The sequence below is a fragment of the Pectinophora gossypiella genome, chromosome 1 (assembly GCF_024362695.1).
Source record: "Pectinophora gossypiella chromosome 1, ilPecGoss1.1, whole genome shotgun sequence".
In the NCBI taxonomy this organism is placed as follows: domain Eukaryota; kingdom Metazoa; phylum Arthropoda; class Insecta; order Lepidoptera; family Gelechiidae; genus Pectinophora; species Pectinophora gossypiella.
Window position 1 is genome coordinate 2,843,368 of NC_065404.1, and position 22,792 is coordinate 2,866,159.

The 22,792-nt window shown below is 37.7% G+C and overlaps 1 protein-coding gene across 1 annotated transcript in view; it reads left to right on the plus strand.

The window, feature by feature from the left end:
* Window positions 1-21,305, plus strand: part of LOC126376100 (insulin-like growth factor-binding protein complex acid labile subunit) — a 265,800-nt gene extending 244,495 nt beyond the window's left edge. Inside the window, exons 6-8 of the mRNA XM_050023305.1 lie at window positions 9,347-9,406; window positions 16,968-18,419; window positions 18,504-21,305. Coding sequence (XP_049879262.1) covers window positions 9,347-9,406; window positions 16,968-18,419; window positions 18,504-19,004 — 2,013 coding nt within the window. The 3' untranslated portion in view covers window positions 19,005-21,305. The remainder of the gene's footprint in view (window positions 1-9,346; window positions 9,407-16,967; window positions 18,420-18,503) is intronic.
* Window positions 21,306-22,792: the final 1,487 nt, after the last annotated feature.

Sequence of the window (22,792 nt, forward strand, 5' to 3'; positions counted from 1 at the left end):
CCTGGCGAAACTATCGCACCTGGAACTTTTTTGTTTTCACGAAGCCTATTAAAGTCTTGGTCAAATTTTATCGCCAGTGAAAAAAAACAAAATGGCCGAAAAACAAGATGGCCGCCATACAAAATTTTGTTTTTCCAGAAAATGTCTCAAAGGTAAAATTGATGTATAGGGGTGTGATCGGAATGTCATCTTGAAAAACTGCTCCGCATCAGGGAGACACCCTACGGCTCGGCAAAACTATAGCACCTAGAACTTTTTTGATTTCACGAGACTTATTCAAGTCTTGGTCAAATTCTATCGCGGTAAAAAAATGGCGGGAAAACAAGACACGCGAGCAGCTTGCTGCGAGCGAACCACGCGACATCTAGTTATATTATATAAAGCTACAAACCCATGTACTGACTCACTGACTGACTGACATAGTTGTTCTCCCAGAAGGAGCGTCGGGGGGTAAAAATAATGTATGAGAAAAGTGATTAGGACCTCCCGGTGAGTATGGGAAAACTTCCAGATCTTGGAAAACTGCTCCGCATCAGGGAGACACCCTACGGCCTGGCGAAACTATCGCACCTGGAATGATTCTTTTTTCACAAAACCTACTTAAATCTTGGTCAAATTCTATCGTGTGTGAAAAAAAAACAAAATGGCGGAAAAACAAGATGGCCGCCATACAAAATTTTGTTTTTCCAGAAAATGTCTCGGCGGTAAAAACTGTGTATGGGGTTGTAATCGGAATGTCTTGTTGAGTATAAAAATACTTCTCAATCTTGAAAAACTGCTCCGCATCAGGGAGACACCCTACGGCCTGGCAAAACTATAAAACCTAGAGCAATATTTTTTTCACGAAACCTATTTAAATCTTGGTCAAATTCAATCCCCGGTGAAAAAAAACCAAAATGGCGGAAAAACAAGATGGCCGCCATACTAAATTTTCGTTTTTCCCGAAAATGCCTCGGGGGTAAAAATGATGTATGAGGAATGTGATCGAAACATCATGTTGAGTATGGAAATACTTTTCGATCTTCGAAAGCTGCTCCGCATCAGGGAGACACCCTACGGCCTGGCAAAACTATAAAACCTGGAACAATTCTTTTTTCACGAAACCAATTTAAATCTTTGTCTAATACAATCGCCGGTGAAAAAAAAACAAAATGGCGGAAAAACAAGATGGCCGCCATACAAAATTTTGTTTTTCTAGAAAATTCCTCAGGGTTAAAAAAATGTATGAGGGATTTGATCGGAACGTTATGTAGAGTATAAAAATGCTTCCGGATGTTCAAAAACTGCTCCGCATCAGGGAGACACCCTAAGGCGTGGCAAAACTATCGCACCTGGAACTTTTTTGTTTTCACGAAGCCTATTAAAGTCTTGGTCAAATTTTATCGCCAGTGAAAAAAAAACAAAATGGCCGAAAAACAAGATGGCCGCCATACAAATTTTTGTTTTTCCAGAAAATGTCTCAGAGGTAAAAATGATGTATTGGGGTGTGATCGGAACGTCATCTTGGAAAACTGCTCCGCATCAGGGGTCACCCTACGGCCTGGCAAAACTATAGCACCTAGAACTTTTTTGATTTCACGAGACCTATTTAAGTCTTGGTCAAATACTATCGCGGTAAAAAAATGGCGGGAAAACAAGACACGCGAGCAGCTTGCTGCGAGCGAACCACGCGACATCTAGTAATATATAATATATCTGCTATACCCCAGACTCAAATCCATTTTCCATAAAGCTTTTCTTAGTGTATTTATCCTCAGTCATTGCCCTTAAAATATTTTGCAATCCAATCTTTAATCTTAAGCTCCATTAAGTTAATACTCCCTTATTTCAGGTTTAATCAGGGGCCCTAAATGTCTTTCTCAGAGCATAGGTTGCAATTCCTTGCTCGGCTCACCGTTATTCAAGCATGAGAAACCTGGGCGAATCTCCTTAATCTGCAATTCTTTAGACGAGACTTTTTAAATCCTACAAAACGCTGAGGTTCTTGAAAGAAAATTGCAAGTTCCATATCATGATAAGGGAAATAGATGAGGCGAAAGTTTAGTTAGTGGATAAGATCTTGAGAGGAATCCCAATTTTCTTCGCCAACATGCTCAGTATAATTTTCTGGAACACAAATATTATTTCGCGGCAATTGTTTACGTTTCATTTTATTGTATTCATATCCAATTATGTATTACTCTAAAGATTTACCATACTAAAGAAGGGCTTCGGACAGAGTTTGATCTCATCTAACCTATCAGGCAAACCTTGTGATGAAGTATTATTTAAAGCTTCTTAGTTAACTATAGCACTCAAAAAACGATCTACAGAATCACACCATTTTACATCTTTGGGATACAACTTGCTTATTTAACAAAGAAAGGATATAACAAGGGGTTGTAGGCGCATCCTACTGACAATCGTTTTAAGGGTCAACCCTCACCCCTAAAAAGGGATTGTTGCAAATAAACATGTATATAATAATATAAATATGCAATTTTACAACTTCTTTTCCTGTTCTTCGCCCCTTTTACTTAAGAATGGGGTGGAGCGATTCACGTACAATTTATTTTTAATGAAATCGGATTTCTTGATATGTTTCGCTGTTGTCTTAAATCTGTTTAACCAGCAGGCATTCTGCAATACAAGTGTTTATATAAATGCCTCACTTAATTAGAAATTAAGTGAGGCATTCATAATACTGATATACCTATATACCCGGAAACCATAAAACCTCCTATTAAAGATGCAAGCCAAGAAGCACACCTGTCTTCCTGTCCAATACTATAGTACAATCTACTTTTTAAATATTTATAGTATTATTTTTCCTCCCTTGCTCTGGTGTTTACACCGTGTTTTATTTTCACATTCATAAAAGGGTGATTCTAATAAGAATGTTAAAACTTTCTTTTAGTTAACAAGATAGTCACTTCACAAGCAATAAGGACGTAAGGGTATCCCTTCAGTGTCCGTTCAAGGGTCAAAGCCTTGGCCTTCTAGGACCCTACAAAGAATCGAAGAACACTTCTCGAAACATCTGGAACTTTCTAGACAATCAGCGAAGACGTTTCTAGGGAATGAACTGTGATAAACAGAATTAAAAAAGTTTGACAGGTGTACAAAGCTGTTTTCTTTTTTGCCTGATCTTTTAACTTCTATCAAATAGATGTTCTTGTACCAGACGGTTTCTTAGAACATTTCATCCAACGCTTTTCTGCAGTTGAAGTTTTATTTAATTTTAAGCATTTGACAATTAATGAAAGAAAAGGTATTTAACCATATAATCTTACCAAAAAAAACCTCTGCCTCATATTTTTTGCTAAATAGTACAAGAGTATGTAATTCACTAAAAAGTGAATATTTTCAGTGCATACTCGTCCCACTTTCAATATTCTCCGATCTTCATTGAAGGAACATAAACCCAATGAAAAACTACTAGGCTTTACCATTCAGGTATATATGTACTTATAAACGCCTAATGACGTCTCGATACTGAGCACAAAACAGCTTCCACTTTTAAACCAGATGTCTGGATACTATTATAATGAATTATCATGTAGCACAAGTACGTACAGACTTTATTCCCATTAGCTTATGCCTTTAATCTGAAAATAAAATAAATTACTCTTTCATTACACGCAGAGATAAACGAAAACGGCACTTGCGAATACGTTTATCTGCCTACGCGAAAATTTAAGGCTTATTCATAGGCCTGTACTTTGTACTGAGGCATAAAATGAGGCCTGAAATGTGCCGTTCTAACTCTGCCATATCATACGCTCGACTACAATACACCACCTATCAGCGTACGCACAAACTTTCTACGATTCAACATTTAAAGCATTGTTTAGAACAAAAAGCTACTGTAACTCATACACAGTAACATTTCTGACTGCGTATGGCCCAAGATAAAGTTGGGAAAGGACTAAGGTATTTGTCAAATAGTGCATAACCTAGGACTACGATGGATTAGTAAGAACGTCATTATACAAATTCCGGTGCGGCCAGTCAATGGTGGATTTATATGGAACCGGGCAATGCCAACTTAGCACCTTAAGAAATACGTCGTCAGTATAAGTTTAGCCTAGTTTTCCATTCTGCCCCACTTTAATTTAGCCTACATTATTAAAGAAGCTGACCAGAAATTCTTCCACATCAGACGTGTTTCATTTTGATTTGCAGTATTTTGACGTGTCTTATTGTAGGCTTACCTCAGCTGGCGTCAACTACTTGGCCGAAAGCTGATGCAGATACAACGGATGTTTGTCGAAGATGTAGCAAAGAAACTACGCTAAAGCTCACGGTTTGCGCCGCTCACGAGGTTCTTGCGCTGAGGGCAATTTCACCCCGCTCCTTATCTCCTGGTTGCCTAGCTATGTGGCGTGACGGGAGGTTATTTACGCGCCCGACGCCTCCCCTAATCCCCTATTTATTCCTCGAGATGTATCTGAAAATTAGGGATCACATCCAAGCGCGGATCCCGGGTTAATTTGCAGGATTGCGACGCACTAAAACTCCGGCTTGATAAAATACAAGGCGAACACGAAATACCTCGATTAGATACACAGGTATCACTTCTTTTGTTCTCGTAACAGATAATGCCTTATTCCAGCAATGCTTTCCGCCCTTTCATATTTGAAACATAAAGATTGCTTTCTTGTATTCCACCTGTTTTCGTATCAGTGAGCTCTCGCAGTTTCTTTATCACGGATCAAAAGAAACTTGAAAGGAGCTTCTATATACATTGTATACTCGCAGCTTAAGTAACAAATCGTTAACTTTTATCCTCAAAGAAATGTTAGTAATGAATTAATTATTAACTCCAAAGGTTAACACTAAAGTATGCAAAATGTTTGAGATCAAGGTCTTTTTTCAATTCCATACTTAAAAATCCATCATGATCTTATCAAATATAATTCTAGGTTTGATATCGATTACGGTCTTTCCCTCCGGTTTTCTTGACCGTAAACCGTAGCATTTGCTCAGTAAATAAGTTTGATCCTCGACTCCTCCCTTCCAATACACTATAACATATCCATTTCGTTGGGATGGGCATTTTAAAACACTTTTCCGTGTGTTTAGGCCTTCGCAATACTGGGTTAGTCTGTGACGGAAAAGAACACTTTTGGTCCCTCCGCGAGTAGGGTCGGCAACATTTTAGACATCTACCTATTAAATAGCAGGTGTATCGGTATATACTTATTAAGTTATAATATCCCCTTGTATCTTGCTTAGATAATGATGGAGTGGTAGGTATCGCATTCAGACCCATATAAATGAACAATAATTAAAATTCCTTTCTTGAAATACTTATATTGTTTTCAAAGTTTAGACTTCCTACGATTGTTCTGTGAACTTTAAATTAGACGAAAACTCAAATTTCTTATCCGGATCTTTCAAACTTAGTTTCAAATTTGTTTATTTCAATTACCTACCTACTTATATCTACAAAACTTTTGGAAAATTTATACCTACTGTAAACTAGAAGAAATCTTATCAATTTAAGGATTCCTTTCCTCCAAGAGTTGTTTTGTTAATCATTTTCGAGCTGCTGCAAATTTTACTACTTCTTTATACTATTGAAAAATTTACTTCTTCACACATAATATAAATATTTTGAATTTTATGAAATAAGTACGTATATTAAAACTTTCTGTTATACCTACCTAGTTACATTTAAGACAGTAAGCCCCAAGATTTATTCTTCGTGACACGCTTAATCTGTAATTTTATATGTCACTAGTTAAATGCTCCCTATTATTATTTTGTATCATGTAGCAGTGTCTATTTTAAAGTAAAACCATCCCCTCTCTATTGAAAGGTCATGAGAAAAGGACCTGTATCAACAGACGTGACTTGAAACCTATTGATGTCTCCATCAAACCCCCGGGCTGAAAACCAGTACAGAAACTTAAAGCTACGTGTGTCATTCACATCTACCTATTATATAACATGATACAATTACCCAATAGGGGTGCGGGCTACTTCTTGGCGCAAAGATTGTCCATCACCTACCACGTTGTATGCGGCGAGTGTAATTGGGACCTTTGCACCTGGAACAACTCGGGGGGGATTGTTTGACGACTAAACGTCGTGAACGTAAGGTCTTGAATTGTTCATTTTACATAATCAGTAAAAGTTTGGTCATGTTAAACTAGTTAAAATGATTTACAATTAATTCATTCTAATCCTTTTTCTTCTTTTTGTTTTCTCAATATTTTGTAGTTGTAATTATATTTATATAGAATTGTAATAAATAATATTGTAATAAATCAAAATAAAAAGTACATATTTTATACTCACTTCCAGAATAAGTTACAAAAATGTAGAAAAGAGTTTTTAGTTTTAGCACAATGACTTTTTCAAAAATGTTTTCAACAAAAAATATTCACAGGGAAATTCCTTCATATCTTTTAGGTTACACTGTGAATTGCACTAGTAATGTTATTTATTTGGATCTGGTCGAATACATTATGTCTGAATCTCATTCGTCAAGGGCTGAAACAAACTTGTTCAATTATGTTTCACGTCGGTTATCATCGCCGCATATTCTAGAACACTGTTGGACTTCAAAGACTAAGAAAATTGGAACGGAACCATAAGAGATGAGCTGATCACCTGTCACTATACATTAGGTTACACTAAGTAACTATATCGTCGCCTGATAGTAAAAACCACGTAAGTAAGCGTCTTTTGAGAAATCACAACCGGGTGTGAGTTTAGTTAACAAAACCTCGCAATAGCTAGTTTCGCAAAGCTTGTGGTCTCAATTATTACCCGGAATGAAATTAATTTAAAAAAATCGAGATTCTTTTTGACCAAAATCACATAAGAATGTCATTCCAAAAAGGCGCTCACGTGGTTTTTTCTAAGGCGAGGCTATAAAAAATCACTGGCTTTTACAAAATTCTTATACTATCACTATGTCCTTCCATATAAATACGAAAAGACTAAAAGAGGTGTTTAAAACACTTTCAAAGGAGGCGTGGTTCTTTGCCCCTTTCAGAAGATATACTGGTATCTTGCGCTTTCCATTAACAAGCTCGTAGTATGGATACAAAAAGCTTTACAGGCAGTTTATGGGCTAGGCCAACGTACCTGCATACAAACACTTAGGTACATCTTATCTTTTCTTAGAGACAAATAGTAATTAACTTGTAATTTACATACGCTTTATGATCATCAAAAAAACAGGTGACTAATTAGTTGCCCGCTAGAAGGTAGGAACATACTCAATTATAAGTTCTGCTGCTACTAAAACTATTTACTTATTGTTTAGCGTTGGATAGAAGTAACTTAAACACATTTTTTTTTATGGTAATATTTAATTTTTGTTCGCAAGTCTTCCATTTTTTCAGTGTGTAAATGTACGTTATTGACATAACAAGAAACGTTACCTTTTTCAGTTCATTACAGTGCGCAGTAAAAAACGGTCTTCGCTGAACGCATTACGTTTTTCTCGAAAACTAGCACCGTCATTACCGGCTTGGTTCGCATTTGCCTATCCTTTGTTTCAAATTCGGCCTGCAGTGACATGGCAAATTACTTTTAAGCGGAAATTTTGCGCACTCACCCCTTAATGACCGCGAGCGTTCGCGACCGCAAACAAACCGACACACCAACTAAAAGTTTTAAGTTTCCAACTTAGTCGGCGAATACCGCAACATTGGAACTGCTACAATGGTATTCAGGAAGGGTGCTAGGCGTTTTGAGTGTTGCTTTTGCGTTTAGACCGCTGTTTAGTTAGTAAAATAGCAGGAAAGGCTCCCACAGTGCCCTCACTGCATAATGGTAATGTGGGTAATGGACATGAATGTAGATCTCCTCGACACAAAAGCTTTTCTTGTACGAGGCTTGCTTTGTATTCTAAATGCTATGTTTTTCCAATGCAACATTGTGGAAGTTCAAAGCTTGTGGAAGTTCAAAGCTTCAGCTTACGTTCAGTTTCAATTTCAAATAAGCAGAACTATTGACTTTTTTTCTTCAAGAATTATTTTAACAGTAGGTATAGTGTAGAATTAAAAAAAAACAAGCTCGTAGCTGTCTGTAATTGTTCGCAAAATAGTTTTGGTAGCAAATAACACAGACACCTGCACTGAATAGTTGGCTGAATAGCGTCGCATCCAGTGCCCAAATGTGGACGAAGAATGCGCGACGGCGCGCGCTTGAATAATGGCGCCCATCAAGAATTCCCACTCAATGTAGGCCATTCATTCCGTATTCTATTTTGGCTGCATCATGCAGGCGAAACGCCAGTGTTTTCTAGTTTATTTCGCGAAATTAGATATCACTGTAGTTATTGGAAATCTCTGTAGTGTGGGGTTTGTTGTTTTGGTTTGCCGTATATATGACTTCCTGAGTAGAATACATAAACAGCACTTATGTAGGTACATAATAATTTACAGACAATAAATGAAAACAAAAACTAATTTAAGACTTGTATTGTATAACTTTACAATATGTGTACTGTTGGTATACCTATCTAAATAAAATAATAAAATAAAATAACAAAATGTTAGGTGTGTCAACAAACCCATAACGCGCTTAAGCCTAAACTAAATTAGAACTTCACATCTACTACCACAAATTAGAAAATAACAGTTCATTTAAAAATTAAGCAGCAATCGATGCACTGCGGAACTCGCATGGTATAGCGACTAATGCTCGGCTGCGCTCCAAGCACAAAGTTTCATAGCAATTACGTGATTGTGCGCTGTTTAATGAAAATGTTATAATCATAGGGGCTAACAGCGTAATGTGGTACTGGTGGGAAAATGACATGTGTGGAAATTGTTCTATAAGTAGGAGGTAATGGCCGCCCGCATTGAAGCCGGGTAAATAAATGGGAGTGAAGTGTGTTGACCCTTTCCATGCGCTTTGATTTAAAGGATTTGCTGAAGAAAAATGAGCGGTTGTAACAGCTGGAAAATTGTTGACAATTTACCCTTCGCTAAGTAGATGTGTTCAAGAATAAAATTATAGAGACTTTCTGTACTTTGCATTGCAGCATTGCCACTGAAGACTGTGACATGCTGATATTACAAATCCTTTTGATACAGGTTAAAAATAAAATAAAGACAGGGTTGATAAAATATTGGTATTTATTTTTCCAGCAAATCTTCATGTAACGTGTTATGTAGTCGTGACTAACAACTGGGTATACCCAGAATACTTAAATTTTGACATCATCAAGCGCCAAAATCCGGTCTTTAAATTATGACATTTCCACTCAATTATTCTCGGATCAAAAAACAGCACCAAATTATAAACGGCGGGATTGGCAACTAAAATACAGGGATTCCCGCAATTTGTCCTGATTGAAATCATCGGGTGCACCTTGTTAAATTAAAACCCCTTGTTGCAGATGGCGCCAATTCTTTTTGGGCAGCGGATCGCATCCATCCTCACGTCAAATATATTTTTGGTAAGTAATCATATCAAACTTATAGGGTGTCAGTGACACCGTAACGAAAACTTTGAGCGATGATCCAGACCGTGGTTCTAAGGTGATATCAAATGGAATTTTCCATCGCAAAAGTATAGAATTAAAAATAGTTAGAAAATGTTCCATCTGATATTAATTCAGAATCATGAGCAGCATCATCCCACTCAGTATTCCGTACACTTTTAATAAGACCCTGTATCATAAACAGCCTATATTCGTCCCACTGCTGGGCACAGGCCTCCCGTCAATCAACGGTAAAAGCATACTCCACCACGCTGCGTTTTTGGTGGAGGAGGTGTTTAACACCCTGTATAAGTACTTACTTAAAATGAACAGTCTACTACTGACCACAAAAAAGTGTAAAAAAACAAAGAACCTAAACACTCGCCAAAAAACCCGGGCAGCCTAGATACCTGTATCTATTGTAAGCTACCTACAGTTACCTTGCCTAGCGACAATATGAAATTATAGTTGATTATAATTACGCGATAGATTCTGTCTAAAATCTAAACGTATAAATTGCTTCATGTAAATGATAATAATATGTACATACTCGTATGATATCTAAGCCAATCATCTATTAATTAATTCTAGCGCGCTGAAGCCTCGAATGCGCACAAACAACTATATATAGTAATAATATTATACTGAATATATTATGCAATGTGCCTTGCTAACTTTCTACATACACCGACTAACTTATATGTTCACGTAGTACTAATTCTAGGTTAGGCAGGAGCGTAACAATGCAGCAATCGATGCACACTATGAGATATCCTAGTTTAAATTCAGTCTTTATGAGTAAATATTTTATAAAAGCGATGAAAAACGTTCAATTGCAGCTTACTGTATGTGAATTTATATCTAAGTTATATTTATTTCTAACAGTAATAACATGTATTCTGCGGTGTAAGGAAAATCTCTCGATAGGTTTGACTGAGAGTGAGAGTGTCTGAAAAATCATAAATTCTGCGACGGAAAATTCCACTTGATATTAACTCAGAATCATGGTCTGAATCGTCCCCCTCAGTATTCGTCACGATGTCACTAACTTATGTATATTATAAGCACTATATTTTTTAATTTATTTATTAACATTTCATAATCAAATTACGGTGTCGGATAAACCTATCGAGAGCTTTTCCGTACACCGCAGAATAATAATAGTCGTCACTTACTGTAATTATTGACAAATGCGTAATAGTTAAAAATCATTATCAACTTCAAATCACATTAAATATAACATCTAGTTAATAGGATATACATATAATATACACCCTAAAAAAATTACCAACTACAGTACTCGCTACCACAGTCTAATTCATAGTGAAAGCACATTCTAAAGCCGTTGAGTATTAGAGCCCCTTTCGCGAATTTGCTTTTCTGTATAGTGGTGCAATGAAGGCCAATCTCAAAAGACACTTGGCTACTCACTCCAAACATATAAGTCAGGGGTCATGTGCAATTGGGCGTTATTTTCCCGCCTCATTTGCCCACAAACGTTCGTCAATGGCGCGTTATGCAGATTTGAACATTTTCAACGCATCCAAGCGGATTGTTGAATGCGTCCACAGTCTATCCTGTACCCAGAAATACCTTTTTCATAAAATTGACAATTAACGAGCAGTTGTCGCGCTCTTACTGACTATTCAGTATTTATTAGCAAGACTTTGTCTAAGTTTTTTTAGCGAATGTTGTAGTCGTTGCCTACTAAATGGCTCATCATAAACTTTGCCATTTCCTAATAGAGGACGAATTTTGGAACGAAAACTAGATTTTCATTACTTTCTTCGTTAAGTATTGTTTAGTAGCATTTTACATTGTATCGTAAAAAAAATTGCGACATAAAACCTGTCTCTCGGGTTTAGAAAAACTACGAAATAGGTGTTTATTGTTTTCTTTTATAAAGCAATATATTTACCACGATTCATAAACTCGGCGCTTGGTTAATTAATAAATGAATCCACCTGACCTGATTATAACCTGGCGGAGAGCTTTGCCGCTTTTTTAAACTTTTGTAACTAACTTTTTATAACGTATTTTTTGTTGCTGGCAACACTAATTACGTAGTACAAATACAATTTCGCTTTGCTTACGAGCATAATTCATTGCATGTCGCAACAACTGCATCAACGGCATTATCAATATTTTCATCGGGATTTATTGGCGTGTCGTGTAATTGGTAAACCGTAGTCGAAGCGGGCGAAATTATTTATGGAAATTGTCAATGGCTTAAAAAATATAGCTGCATAAACATAACATAACATGAACAGCCTATATACATTCCAATACTGGGCACAGGCCTCCGCTCAATCAACCAGTGGGAGTATGGAGCATACACCACGCCGCTCCACTGCGGCACAAAATCATCTTACTTTTTCGGACAATCAGGTAATTCAAGCCTACAAAGAACAATCTGACAAAGTGATTTCGACAATGTCCTCATCGGTAATCGACCCCTAGCCTCCATCGTGAGCCCGACGCTCTAATCATTAGACCACAGAGGGCGTTAAAAAATAGCCACATATAATGAAATTTCTTGAAAAATAGAAATTCCCATTCAACAAGTTTATTAACAAACCACAATAACTTATGATTACAGGGTCATAGGCTCAGTTGTCCAACTAATGTGTCGGGAAAATGGATCGTAGGAAGATTTTTTAATGTGACTCAGATATAGATAGATATTTATCCGGCCAAGTTGATTAATAACTCTCAACTCTTTATCTATCGCCTCTTCCCTCTCTTAGTTTAAATTGATCTCTTTCCCGGTTTGCTAGAAGAGATTTCTATTAGAAATAAGCTGAATCGTTTGTCTGTCTTGTGTTAGTCTAATTGTTTTTATATCCTATTCGGTGTACAATAAACTGTTAGATAAATAAATAAATGGGGGCAAAATTTAAGATAATAGGCTTGAGAGTGTGCCCCATTAATGTATAAAACGTTACGTGCTCAGTCGGGCGCGAGCTACGCGTCTTCTTATAGGATTATATTTGAAAGAATCAATCGACTCTAGTTGGCCGACAGCGGTAAGCGCTGAAATCACACTATGTAAGTTTTTGTACCGTACACAGAATAAAAAGTTTCCTACTTTTAAATCTGCGGAAAAAGTAAACTCCATTTTACCTCACTAATGCACATTCGTCCAAGCAAAGTGCATTTTATATGAGATTGCATTTAGCGTTCATCACAATGTTTGCATTACGAACATTATATACGTCCCACTACTGGGTTAGCAGTCGTCGTTTTGTTGGGAGTAGAATCTACGTACACACTGAGTAGATGAATGGCGACAGAATTTACGTGTTTAAAAATAAATTGAGAAAGAGAGAGAAAAGGTGAAGAAGAGGAAGATATAGAAAGATTTCATATGCTAAGACCAATACCTTATAATTATGTCGCTCTTTATGTCGTTGCCACTAAACTTATAACTTTAGCTTGAAGGTGTGCACATACCTACTCGTAATAGGTGTAAATATTCATTTCCTCCATAAACACACCAGACTTTTAAACACCCGAAACCCCGAAAGCGCCAAGTACTTACTAATTTTGTCAAAGTTAATGAAATCAGGGTATAAATTTAATTTTATTATAACGATATTCCGAGTGTCTCTCGACCTAATTTCCGAATACAGTTTGTAATTTAGTCGTCTGTCCGTCCGTCTATCGCATTTTTAATCAGAATTTCCTCGCTAATTTGAATATGGGAAGGGTTGTTTCAGGGGTCAGCAGGAAATCGTGCGGACGGTAAGATAATAGTAGGCGTTAGATGTCGGATTTGCATTTCAAGTTTCCTTTGTCTTTGGGTAGCATACATAATGTACTTAAACTTTAAATCATTTATTTTCTTTGAAGAAGTAGATAATCGAACTTCAAATAAGCAAATACTGTAGTAATAATATTATTATCCTATCACACTTGCACAAAAATGTTACCTTTAATGATCTATGTACTGCTTAATTACCTAAATTTAAGACTACTGAAATATTAAATAAAATATTAAAACAAACGAAAACTGGATTTGGTAGCATTTTCTCGGTTTTTCTTGCGTAAATTCGGTTATCTTATGTAAGTAATGAGACTTCATTACCGTCAAATTCCAATTTGACTAAATTGGAATTTGACAAAAGTAGTTTCACTTCCTTCAATTCCTATTCAAATCAATGTTAAATAAATAATTCCTTCATTTGTTGCTTCTAATTAAAACGTTTACCTGTCTGTTAAATATTATACACAAATTCGGTTAAAATTATTAACAAGTTTAAAATTATTAACAAGCCTTATTAACAAGTTTCCCAAAAGCAGCCTCGAATTATAAACATCCACGGCGAAGCTTTCAAGAACAAAGTTACTTATTCAAACTATTTGCTCAACTTTAAGTTATAGTAAATGAATTTGTACTGAGCTAAAAATAACTCACTTTTTTGAAGCGAAAGTAAGAAAGAACTGGGAGTATAGATATAGACTAAAGCGGGATCTAAAGTACCTATTTTATATTTTCTGTATACAGACGATAATGAAGATTAGGTTTATGATCAACACAGACTATTAAAATTTAATGTGACGCGATGAAAGTGGCGTTCAGTAAACACTTATGATTCGTGGCCAGGCTAGAAATATCCAATTGAATTAATATTGATATGTCAAATAAAATTAACAAAAAAATAGGAGATGTCCTTAGAAAAGGTTTAGTACGATGTACTCTGAACCGGCGTGCGTGTATGAAACGATTTATGAATGTGAAGGAAGCATGAGAAGTGTGTGAATGGAATTCCGTAGGCTTTGCTTACTCCGGTGGGTTTAGTAAATAAGCATGAGTTTACGTATGTACCTAAGTTTTTTTTTATTTCTCTTACAGTAAAACTTAACATAGTACTCACAGTGAACATGTTTCTATTGTGAGAGAGTCTGGTGTCCATACTAGACGTAATGCCTGTGTTACGGATCACCAGGCTAGACCCTATTTTCATAGTAGTTACATAGCAAGGCATTTTAATAGAAATTATTAAAAAATATTTGTCAAATAAAAAGTTCCTTTGTTCTCACTAGTTCGATTCATTAGTTCGATCGTCGAACTAGTGAGAATGTTTGGAACTAGTGAGAATGTTTGGAACTAGTGAGAATTATTTTTCTCAATAGTTCGATCGTCGAACTACAAAAAATATACTGAACCGCGGCAATTGAACTTATTTTTTTATACAGCAGCGGTCGAGTCGCAATTATAGAATTAGCATACGTATCTCGAACCCAATGTGCGGTACTGTATGCGCTGTACGCCCCACCTATCGCACGTCACGCCCTTTCTCTGTATGCGAAAATGTAGAAAGAAAAATAAGGTTTGAAAAATTGTGAACGATTCCTTTAACGTTACGTAAATATTGTCACAGCACAACGGCCCGATATCACTGTTTTTAGAAAAGGAAATTGGAATTTAAATGTTTTATTTCTGCATATTTCTTATAACACAGCAACAATTTGAAAAGAAATACAGGGTGTTAGTGACATCGTAACGAAAACTTTGAGAGATGATTCAGGCCATGATTCTGAGTTGATATCGAGTGGAATTTTCCATTGCAAAAGTATAGAATTGAAAATAATTAAAAAATAATAAAATCATGAATTTTGTAACTGAAAATTCCACTTGATATTAACTCAAAATCATGGTATGAATCATCCCCCATAGTATTCGTTACGATGTCACTTACACCCTGTAAATCTTTCAGTGTTCGGAATAAGTATAAATCCGTGATCTAACTGTTCGGGAAAAGACGTAAAATTATGTATTTACAAGGGCTTTGACAAAAACTTAACATACGTAAAAGAAAGACGAAATAGAAACTAAAAAGGGAACAACAAAGGAAGATCCGGTAGCACGAAAAGACCAATCACAAGTGCATTAAACATGAAACACCAAACTGGAGTAAGGATTAACAGCGTTGCAGCATTGTCTGCTTAACAAGTTGTCTATAGCAACTATAGCAAGCGCACAATTGCTAGACCCAATTGAGTTTTCATCCGGCTCTCCTATTTACTCAGACTTGCTTCTTTGTCTTTAAGATTGTCAGCGTTGCATCTATCAGACCGGCATTTCTGTAACAGCGTTAAGAGCCAGAGACGGATTTAGGGGTAGAAGAACGTTTTTATGAGTTGAATTCAACTTCTAAAATCAAGAGAATCTACACACATATGTAGACAATCTCACGCCCATAATGCCTTATGGGGTGGGCAGAGCCACAAGCAATCAAAGACAACTTTCAGCCACTGTTGATTCAGTTTCGTATATTTTTAAACGTTTTTTTAAGGAGAGGTTTTTCCTGCAGCTTCTTTTCCTCGGCTATACAAGATATGAGAAGCTACAGTAATTTTAGGCGGATGAGACGTTCGTTCTGTAAAAATTGACGATTTGCAGTGTAACTATGATGTTACCTACTGACTAAAAATATTTTTTAATTTTAAGATGGATATGAACAAATTTATAAAAAATAATAGGTGTTTTTATCGCATTGATTACTACCAAAAAACCGACTGGTTCTTCAGAAAGCATGTATTTACCTAGGTACCTATTTAATTCCCTATTTAAGTCGTGGTATTCAACCTTTTTGTGGTTTGGAGCCGATAATATTTTGATTTTAGGAGTAATTCAAACAATAACAAACATATTGATTATTGATATATTTGTGTACGAAGCAAATAAATAGATATACATACTTACATTCCACAAAATAATAATGAAATGCGCACAATTTTATAAAGTGAAATATTTTTATGTAGCAGTTGGAGGCGATATTACGAGTATGTAGGCATTTGCGTCTGAATGCGATCCTGCAGCTAACTTTGTAATTCTAGAGTCGAATCCTGAATCTCGACTCCACTCGGATCGCAGAGCTAATTGTTGAAAAGAGGAAACGTAATAAAAGTAGTCTTTGAAGCAAAGGCGCTACGTCGACGCCCCAAGCGCATTTTAATAAATTAAAAACCTGCGAAATTCTTCTTTCAATATTTTATTTTCCCCTTTCCGTTAGTTCTGCTCCCCTTTCCTATTGATTTCGTGCCGAATCGTATCAGCTCAGTTTACCTCGAAGAAAATATTAACAGTAATAAAATATATTGGAAGTCTTCCTGTGAATCCTGTTTCTCCTGCGAGGTAGGCAGAGGTATAAAGAATTGCACAGAAATCGACTGAATAACTTTATTTATACTCCATTTCAAATATTCAAATTCAATAATAATCCTACCAAACAATACGTGGCCAAAGAACGTTAGTATTCTTTAATTTGTATCACAGAGAAAAAGAGGAAAGCAAAACCTTACAGTATTTCCTTATTAGTTATTAGACTTTTAGATCTGTGCAACGACGTCTTCTATAATTATGGTGTAATAGATTCCTAATTGCTTTTACTTTATTAAATTAAATCGGGTCTGGTTGTTTTTCCTAGCAATGAGATGTAATATTGGTTGTTATATTAATATGAGCAACATTGCCCTTAAACTTCCCTCAATTTGCATATTTTTCAAATCGATATTTTTTCTCTTATTCCAGATATTGGTGATATCGCTCCAAATCCTCGCGTTTCGGAGCGGCGCTGCAGCGCTAGCAAACTGTCCAACCGGCTGTATCTGCAACGACGACACCCTGGTCGTGGTTTGTGAAGAGAGCCGCCTCGACGTCCTGCCTATTGCTCTAAACCCCTCCATCCAACGCCTCATCATCCGGAACAACAAAATTAAGACCATCGACAGCTCCATGCAATTCTACGCGGAGCTGCAACACTTAGACCTCTCCCAGAACCATCTCGTTAACATACCTACCAAGAGCTTTGCCTACCAACGCAAGCTACAAGAGCTGCATCTTAACCACAACAAAATATCCTCAGTCACAAACACCACGTTTCAAGGATTGAACTCTTTGACCGTGTTGAATTTGAAGAGAAACTTTTTGGAGGAACTGACGAATGGCGTGTTCTCCACTCTCCCTAGATTAGAGGAACTAAACCTAGGACAGAATCGGATATCTAGGATTGAACCTAAAGCGTTCGCAGGTCTCTCTGCGTTGAGGATATTATATTTGGATGACAATCAGCTAAGCTCAGTGCCAACGGCTTCTTTCAGCTTATTAGGCAGTCTCGCAGAACTACACGTAGGATTGAACGCGTTCTCCTTCCTGCCAGACGATGCTTTCGCCGGACTCAATAGATTGGCGGTATTAGATTTGAATGGAGCTGGTCTCTTCAATATCAGCGAGAATGCTTTCAGAGGTCTTCCAGGACTGAGAAGTCTTAACCTCTTCGGAAATCGACTAAGTGTTGTACCTACCCAACAGTTGTCTGGACTCACGAGATTAGAAGAACTCTACATTGGTCAAAATGATTTCATTTCCTTAGAGAGCCACTCTTTCAAGGGACTGAAGAATCTAAAGCTACTGGATATTACTGGTGCAACTCAACTTGAAAGAGTAGAAAAAGGAGCTTTTGAAGATAATGTAAATTTGGAAACTATCATCATAGCAAACAATAAGAAAATGGCTGTACTAGAAGATAGTACATTGTTAGGGTTACCTAAACTAAAGCATGTAACGCTAAGAGATAACGCAATAATAACGCTCAGTGAAACTGTGTTCGTAGGAAAAGAGCTCAGGCAGCTAGATTTGACTGACAATCCAATATTTTGTGACTGTCAATTGCTGTGGCTTCAGGAACTTCTCAATGACAAGAGCAATTTCACTCAAATCCAATGCGCGGCTCCTGAACATTTGAAAGACAAATATCTACGAGCATTGAATGCGGATGATTTAGGTTGCGTATTACACGACACACGACAACAAACTATAATTTGCATAATCGTAGCTGCCTGTGTAGCCACAATAGCTACTCTCGTTCTCATATTGTATAGATATAGGAAAAGTATGCAAGAAAAATTAAAGGACTACAAGTGGAACAAGGGAAGGAAAAACCTTGAGTACCACAAACCAATCTCTACCGAAGAAGACTGCATAGTCCGCGGGATTCACCCGTCGCAGTACCCGGCGCCGCCACCGCACGCGCCCGGCCTCAGGCCTATTCCGGTAACGGAACTGTAGCTAGAGCTTTACGCCTCTCCGAGCGTGTTCTTTATGTCTGGCGGCCAAGGCTCAGCGCGGCGGCCGCAGCGCTCGGGAGGCGGTGGCGGCGGCGGCGGCACGCTGCCCGCAAATGGCTTCACATACATCGGCGGCGAGCGATCGCACCCGCCACACCAGCCGCTCACACTAAACAACGGCGCGCCGGCGCACCACCTCAACAACGGCACCCTGCGCTCGTTGCCCGACAAGAAGAACAACCGGAACGGCGTCGTCTGCCACCCGGACAACTTCCAACGCAACCTCGACACGCGCTACTCGCGCAAGCAGGAGAACGGATACTTGCGCAATTCCGAGACAATCATCGGGTTCGGGCGTGAGCAGCGAGAACGAGAGCGGGAGCGGGAGTACGGCGGCGACTACAGCGAGCCCGAGTACTCCGTGATCCCCGAAGCGGGCTACGGGCGCGCGCGCGACGACTACCCGCGCTCCTGCGCCCACTCCAACACCTTCAACTGTTGAGGGCAGCTATGAACTCTTTCAATCGTTTGTGATCTTGTAATTCTAGCAATAAATCTTCATTCCATTAAGTTTTCTATGGACGGACTCGTGACGGGACGTAGTGCGTTAGAGCGGTTAGTGACATTAGTATTCGGGTCCGGTGTACGTTCGACCAGTGAGGACTGTCCTGTCGTATTCGGTTTAAAAGAGTACCTTATTTGTAAATTATAAATTTAAGTAGTGATGGATCTATTTTTCAATGAGACGTCGGGTTGGGTGTGAAAGTGTGACTTTCACTAGACTTTCGTACAATGTACAGCTAGTCGCGGTAAGTAGGGGTAGTGCGGAGGCCGGGTGGCGGTGGCGTTGTGGCCACATTGCCCGGGGCTCCCCGGCTATACATCATAAAATATTGTGATTTGTATTTTTTGCTGCCCAGTGCGGTGGAATTTGTATTTGATTTTGTACAAAAAACCATTCCATAAGAAATCTTTTTAATGTGTAATATTTTATTTATAAACGAGTAAAGTAAGTGTGCATTAAATAAGACACCAATATGAAGAATATTAGAATTAACGAATGTAAATATATTTATACTATATTGAGATATTTATAAAATTTAATACGATCTTGTTCTTCTAAAATTATCATAAAATTATTTCGGGATTTCTGATATTGTATGGTTTGCTATATTGACTGATATCCTAAATAAGAGATTTCTTATGTCACTCTTGTTAATACACTATAATTCGTATTGTGTAGGTACGAATGCACCCATTATTTCGAATACACCTTGAACACTTTGTATGCTCAATCCTAATATTATATTTTTATTAAGATTGATATTAATAAAGCAGAATAAAGTTTTGCAATAGGCATTGAAAACATATAAGTACTAATGATTGTAATCGAACTCGTTGGTTGACGATAGAAACCACTTCACAGTTTATACACACGTCATTATTGTCAGATGGTTGTACCCATTGTTCAATATATACACACGTTTTCAACAATATTCTTGTCCTGTTTTAAGACTGCCATAGACCGTTACTGTTTTGTCTGTCTACCCAGACAAATATCCAAGATGACAATATACAAAATATTGCTTGTATACTATCTTCCGCTATTTTTTTTATCATTATTCATTCAAATTCAAAAAATATCATTACTCAGTAGTTACACTTTGAATCATCATTTTTCACATAACGAACGTCTCATCCACCTAAACTACTGCGCAGCTTCTCACAACCTGTATTACGTAGTCGGGGAAAAGAAGCTGCAAGAAAAAGCTCGCAGATGTTCTTAAAATAAAAACATAATAATAAAAATAAATATTGTAGGTTTGCATTAGGTGGTGTACTTGGCTGCAGTCTATCTTCCGGTAAGGAAGGTACAGCTAATACAGAAAGCGCAACCAGCGGAGACGCAACTTTATTACAGAAACAGCCGAGTTTTAACGTAACATGCTATACACCTGTATCCCCAAAGCGATAAGCAGAGGTGTAGTAGATAAACCCAGTTCTCGCTAGCTATTTTTAAGTCCTATGAAATAAGGGGTGAGCCTATTGCCATTATTAACCAGGCACAAATCCTGGAAATCAAATATCTATGATTCAAACATGGAATTCAACTCTTAAATTCGAATTCGAATTTAGTGGTTCAGACCCCGATCCGGAATTCGAACCCGAAAGTCGTGGCACAGCGATGTAAGCAGAGTTTTAAAATTAAGAGAAATTAAAGTAGATAGATAGATACTAGGTACCTGTTAAAAAATATAATACCGGGTTCTTACCGCGTTTAAATCAGGGATATGAGACTCCCTATATTTCGACACTGTTGCAAGTGCCATGATCACGCGATGGCTGATATATTTGGAGTGGAGTAGGTAGATCCATAATTTTCTACGGGGAGACATATCTGTCTACCCCCTTTCTTTGCTTTTAAACGCGGTAAGAACCCGTTATTGTATGTTTTAATTATGATAATAACCGCGTAAACCTAAAACTGTTATTGTCATTTTGGATATTGTCGTATTCTATTACTTATTTCAAATGTATTTTATTATCAACCTATAAGCAAGAGTAACAGAGGTCTTATGGTGGTATTTTGTTCATGTAAATACGAGAAATTAAAGACTAAGCGATAAAGGCATGTGTTAGTGCCTAGTAAATGCCTAAAACGTATACAAAAATCGATGAATACATATGAGAAATTGTGATTAGTATAACTCACGACATTGTAATAGATCATCGGTCATTTCTGTACTTTATTGTAGTTATTACCTACATACAAACTCGATAAATATAACATACCTCAAATTTAGATATGTGTTTATTTTATGATAAATCCTAATTCATTTACTTAAGTATTTAAATTTGGCGTTGACAGCGATTACCTGGCCACATCAAAGCAATTCATCTAAGAAAGCAATGTAGCAATTTGACATATATGCGCATATAAAAGTAACTGCGCAATGCAAACAAATGTCAAATAGCAAGCAATATTGCTTTCTTAGATGAATTGCTTCTATGTGGCCATTTGAACACCCTTGATCGTTGATTCCCGTTACGACGAGTCTCTTCGCGACAAGTGGTTTAACGTCGCGTAGCATTGGAACGAAGCGTATTTTAAGTATACTTACTTACGCTCTACATCCGCGAGAGGAAGACATTGGTAATTAAGCAGCTACATCACATCGTAAGCATAGTTAATTTATTACAAAACGTGATAAACGATAAATAACAAGTCATCAGCCGTACGACGCCCACTGCTAGGCATAGGCCTCCCCCAAGGATCTCCACGACGATCGGTCCTGCGCTGCCCGCATCCAGCGGCTTCCCGCGACCTTCACCAGATCGTCGGTCCACCTTGTAACGAGCCTACCCACTGAGCGTCGTCCGACACGTGGTCGCCATTCTAGAACCTTTCCGCCCCAGCGGCCATCGAAAAAAAAACAAGTAAGTAGAATAATAACGAATCGAAATAAGAAACGCGTTTCACTATCATCCGTTGGAGACATCGAAAATCGAAAGCATTAATATTATAGAATTGTATCCAAGTGTCAAGATTAGTAGGTGCCTATCAGTTTCATGTTGTTGTAACTATCGAATATTAAATCAAGGCGTAAGTATAGTACGACTAAGTTCGAAAAAGGCCTCACCGTAAATAGAAGTAATTTAGAAGCACTTACCTAGAACAAAAGAAAATGAGATCAGTGAAAGTTAGATATTCCCTACCTAATTCTTCGACTGCACGCACAATCAGACGCGTGTATGTTGGAAAAATGCTACATAATTATAGCCGGGCCTAGACTGCTTAGGTACTTATCAACCAACATAGTAGTTTTCTATACAAAATAGCATTGTTTTTGTTATTCCACACCACGTTCCTTCCTCTATCGTGTGGGTTGGGAGGTGGATTACCAACCTCATCAACCCTGGTGTCAGGATTACTATTGAGCCGCCAAAGGCCCCTGAGATGACTCATGTAACGACTACGTACATACATCAGTAAGTAGTAACCGGGACCAACAGCTTAACCTTCCGAAGCACGGATCATCTTACTTTAGGAAAATCAGTTGCTCAGCCTGTAATGTCCAAAGCAAACTAGGAATCACAAAGTGATTTTTGTGATATGTCCCCACCGGAATTCGAAGCCGGGACCTCCGGATCGTGAGCCCAACGCTCCACCACTGGACCACGGAAGCCATCACGTTGTCCAACAGAAAGCTCGTTGAAGTATGGGTCCTTAGTTGCGATGGATGTACCTCTGACTACCCCAATTGGGATATAGTCGTGAGCTTATTATGT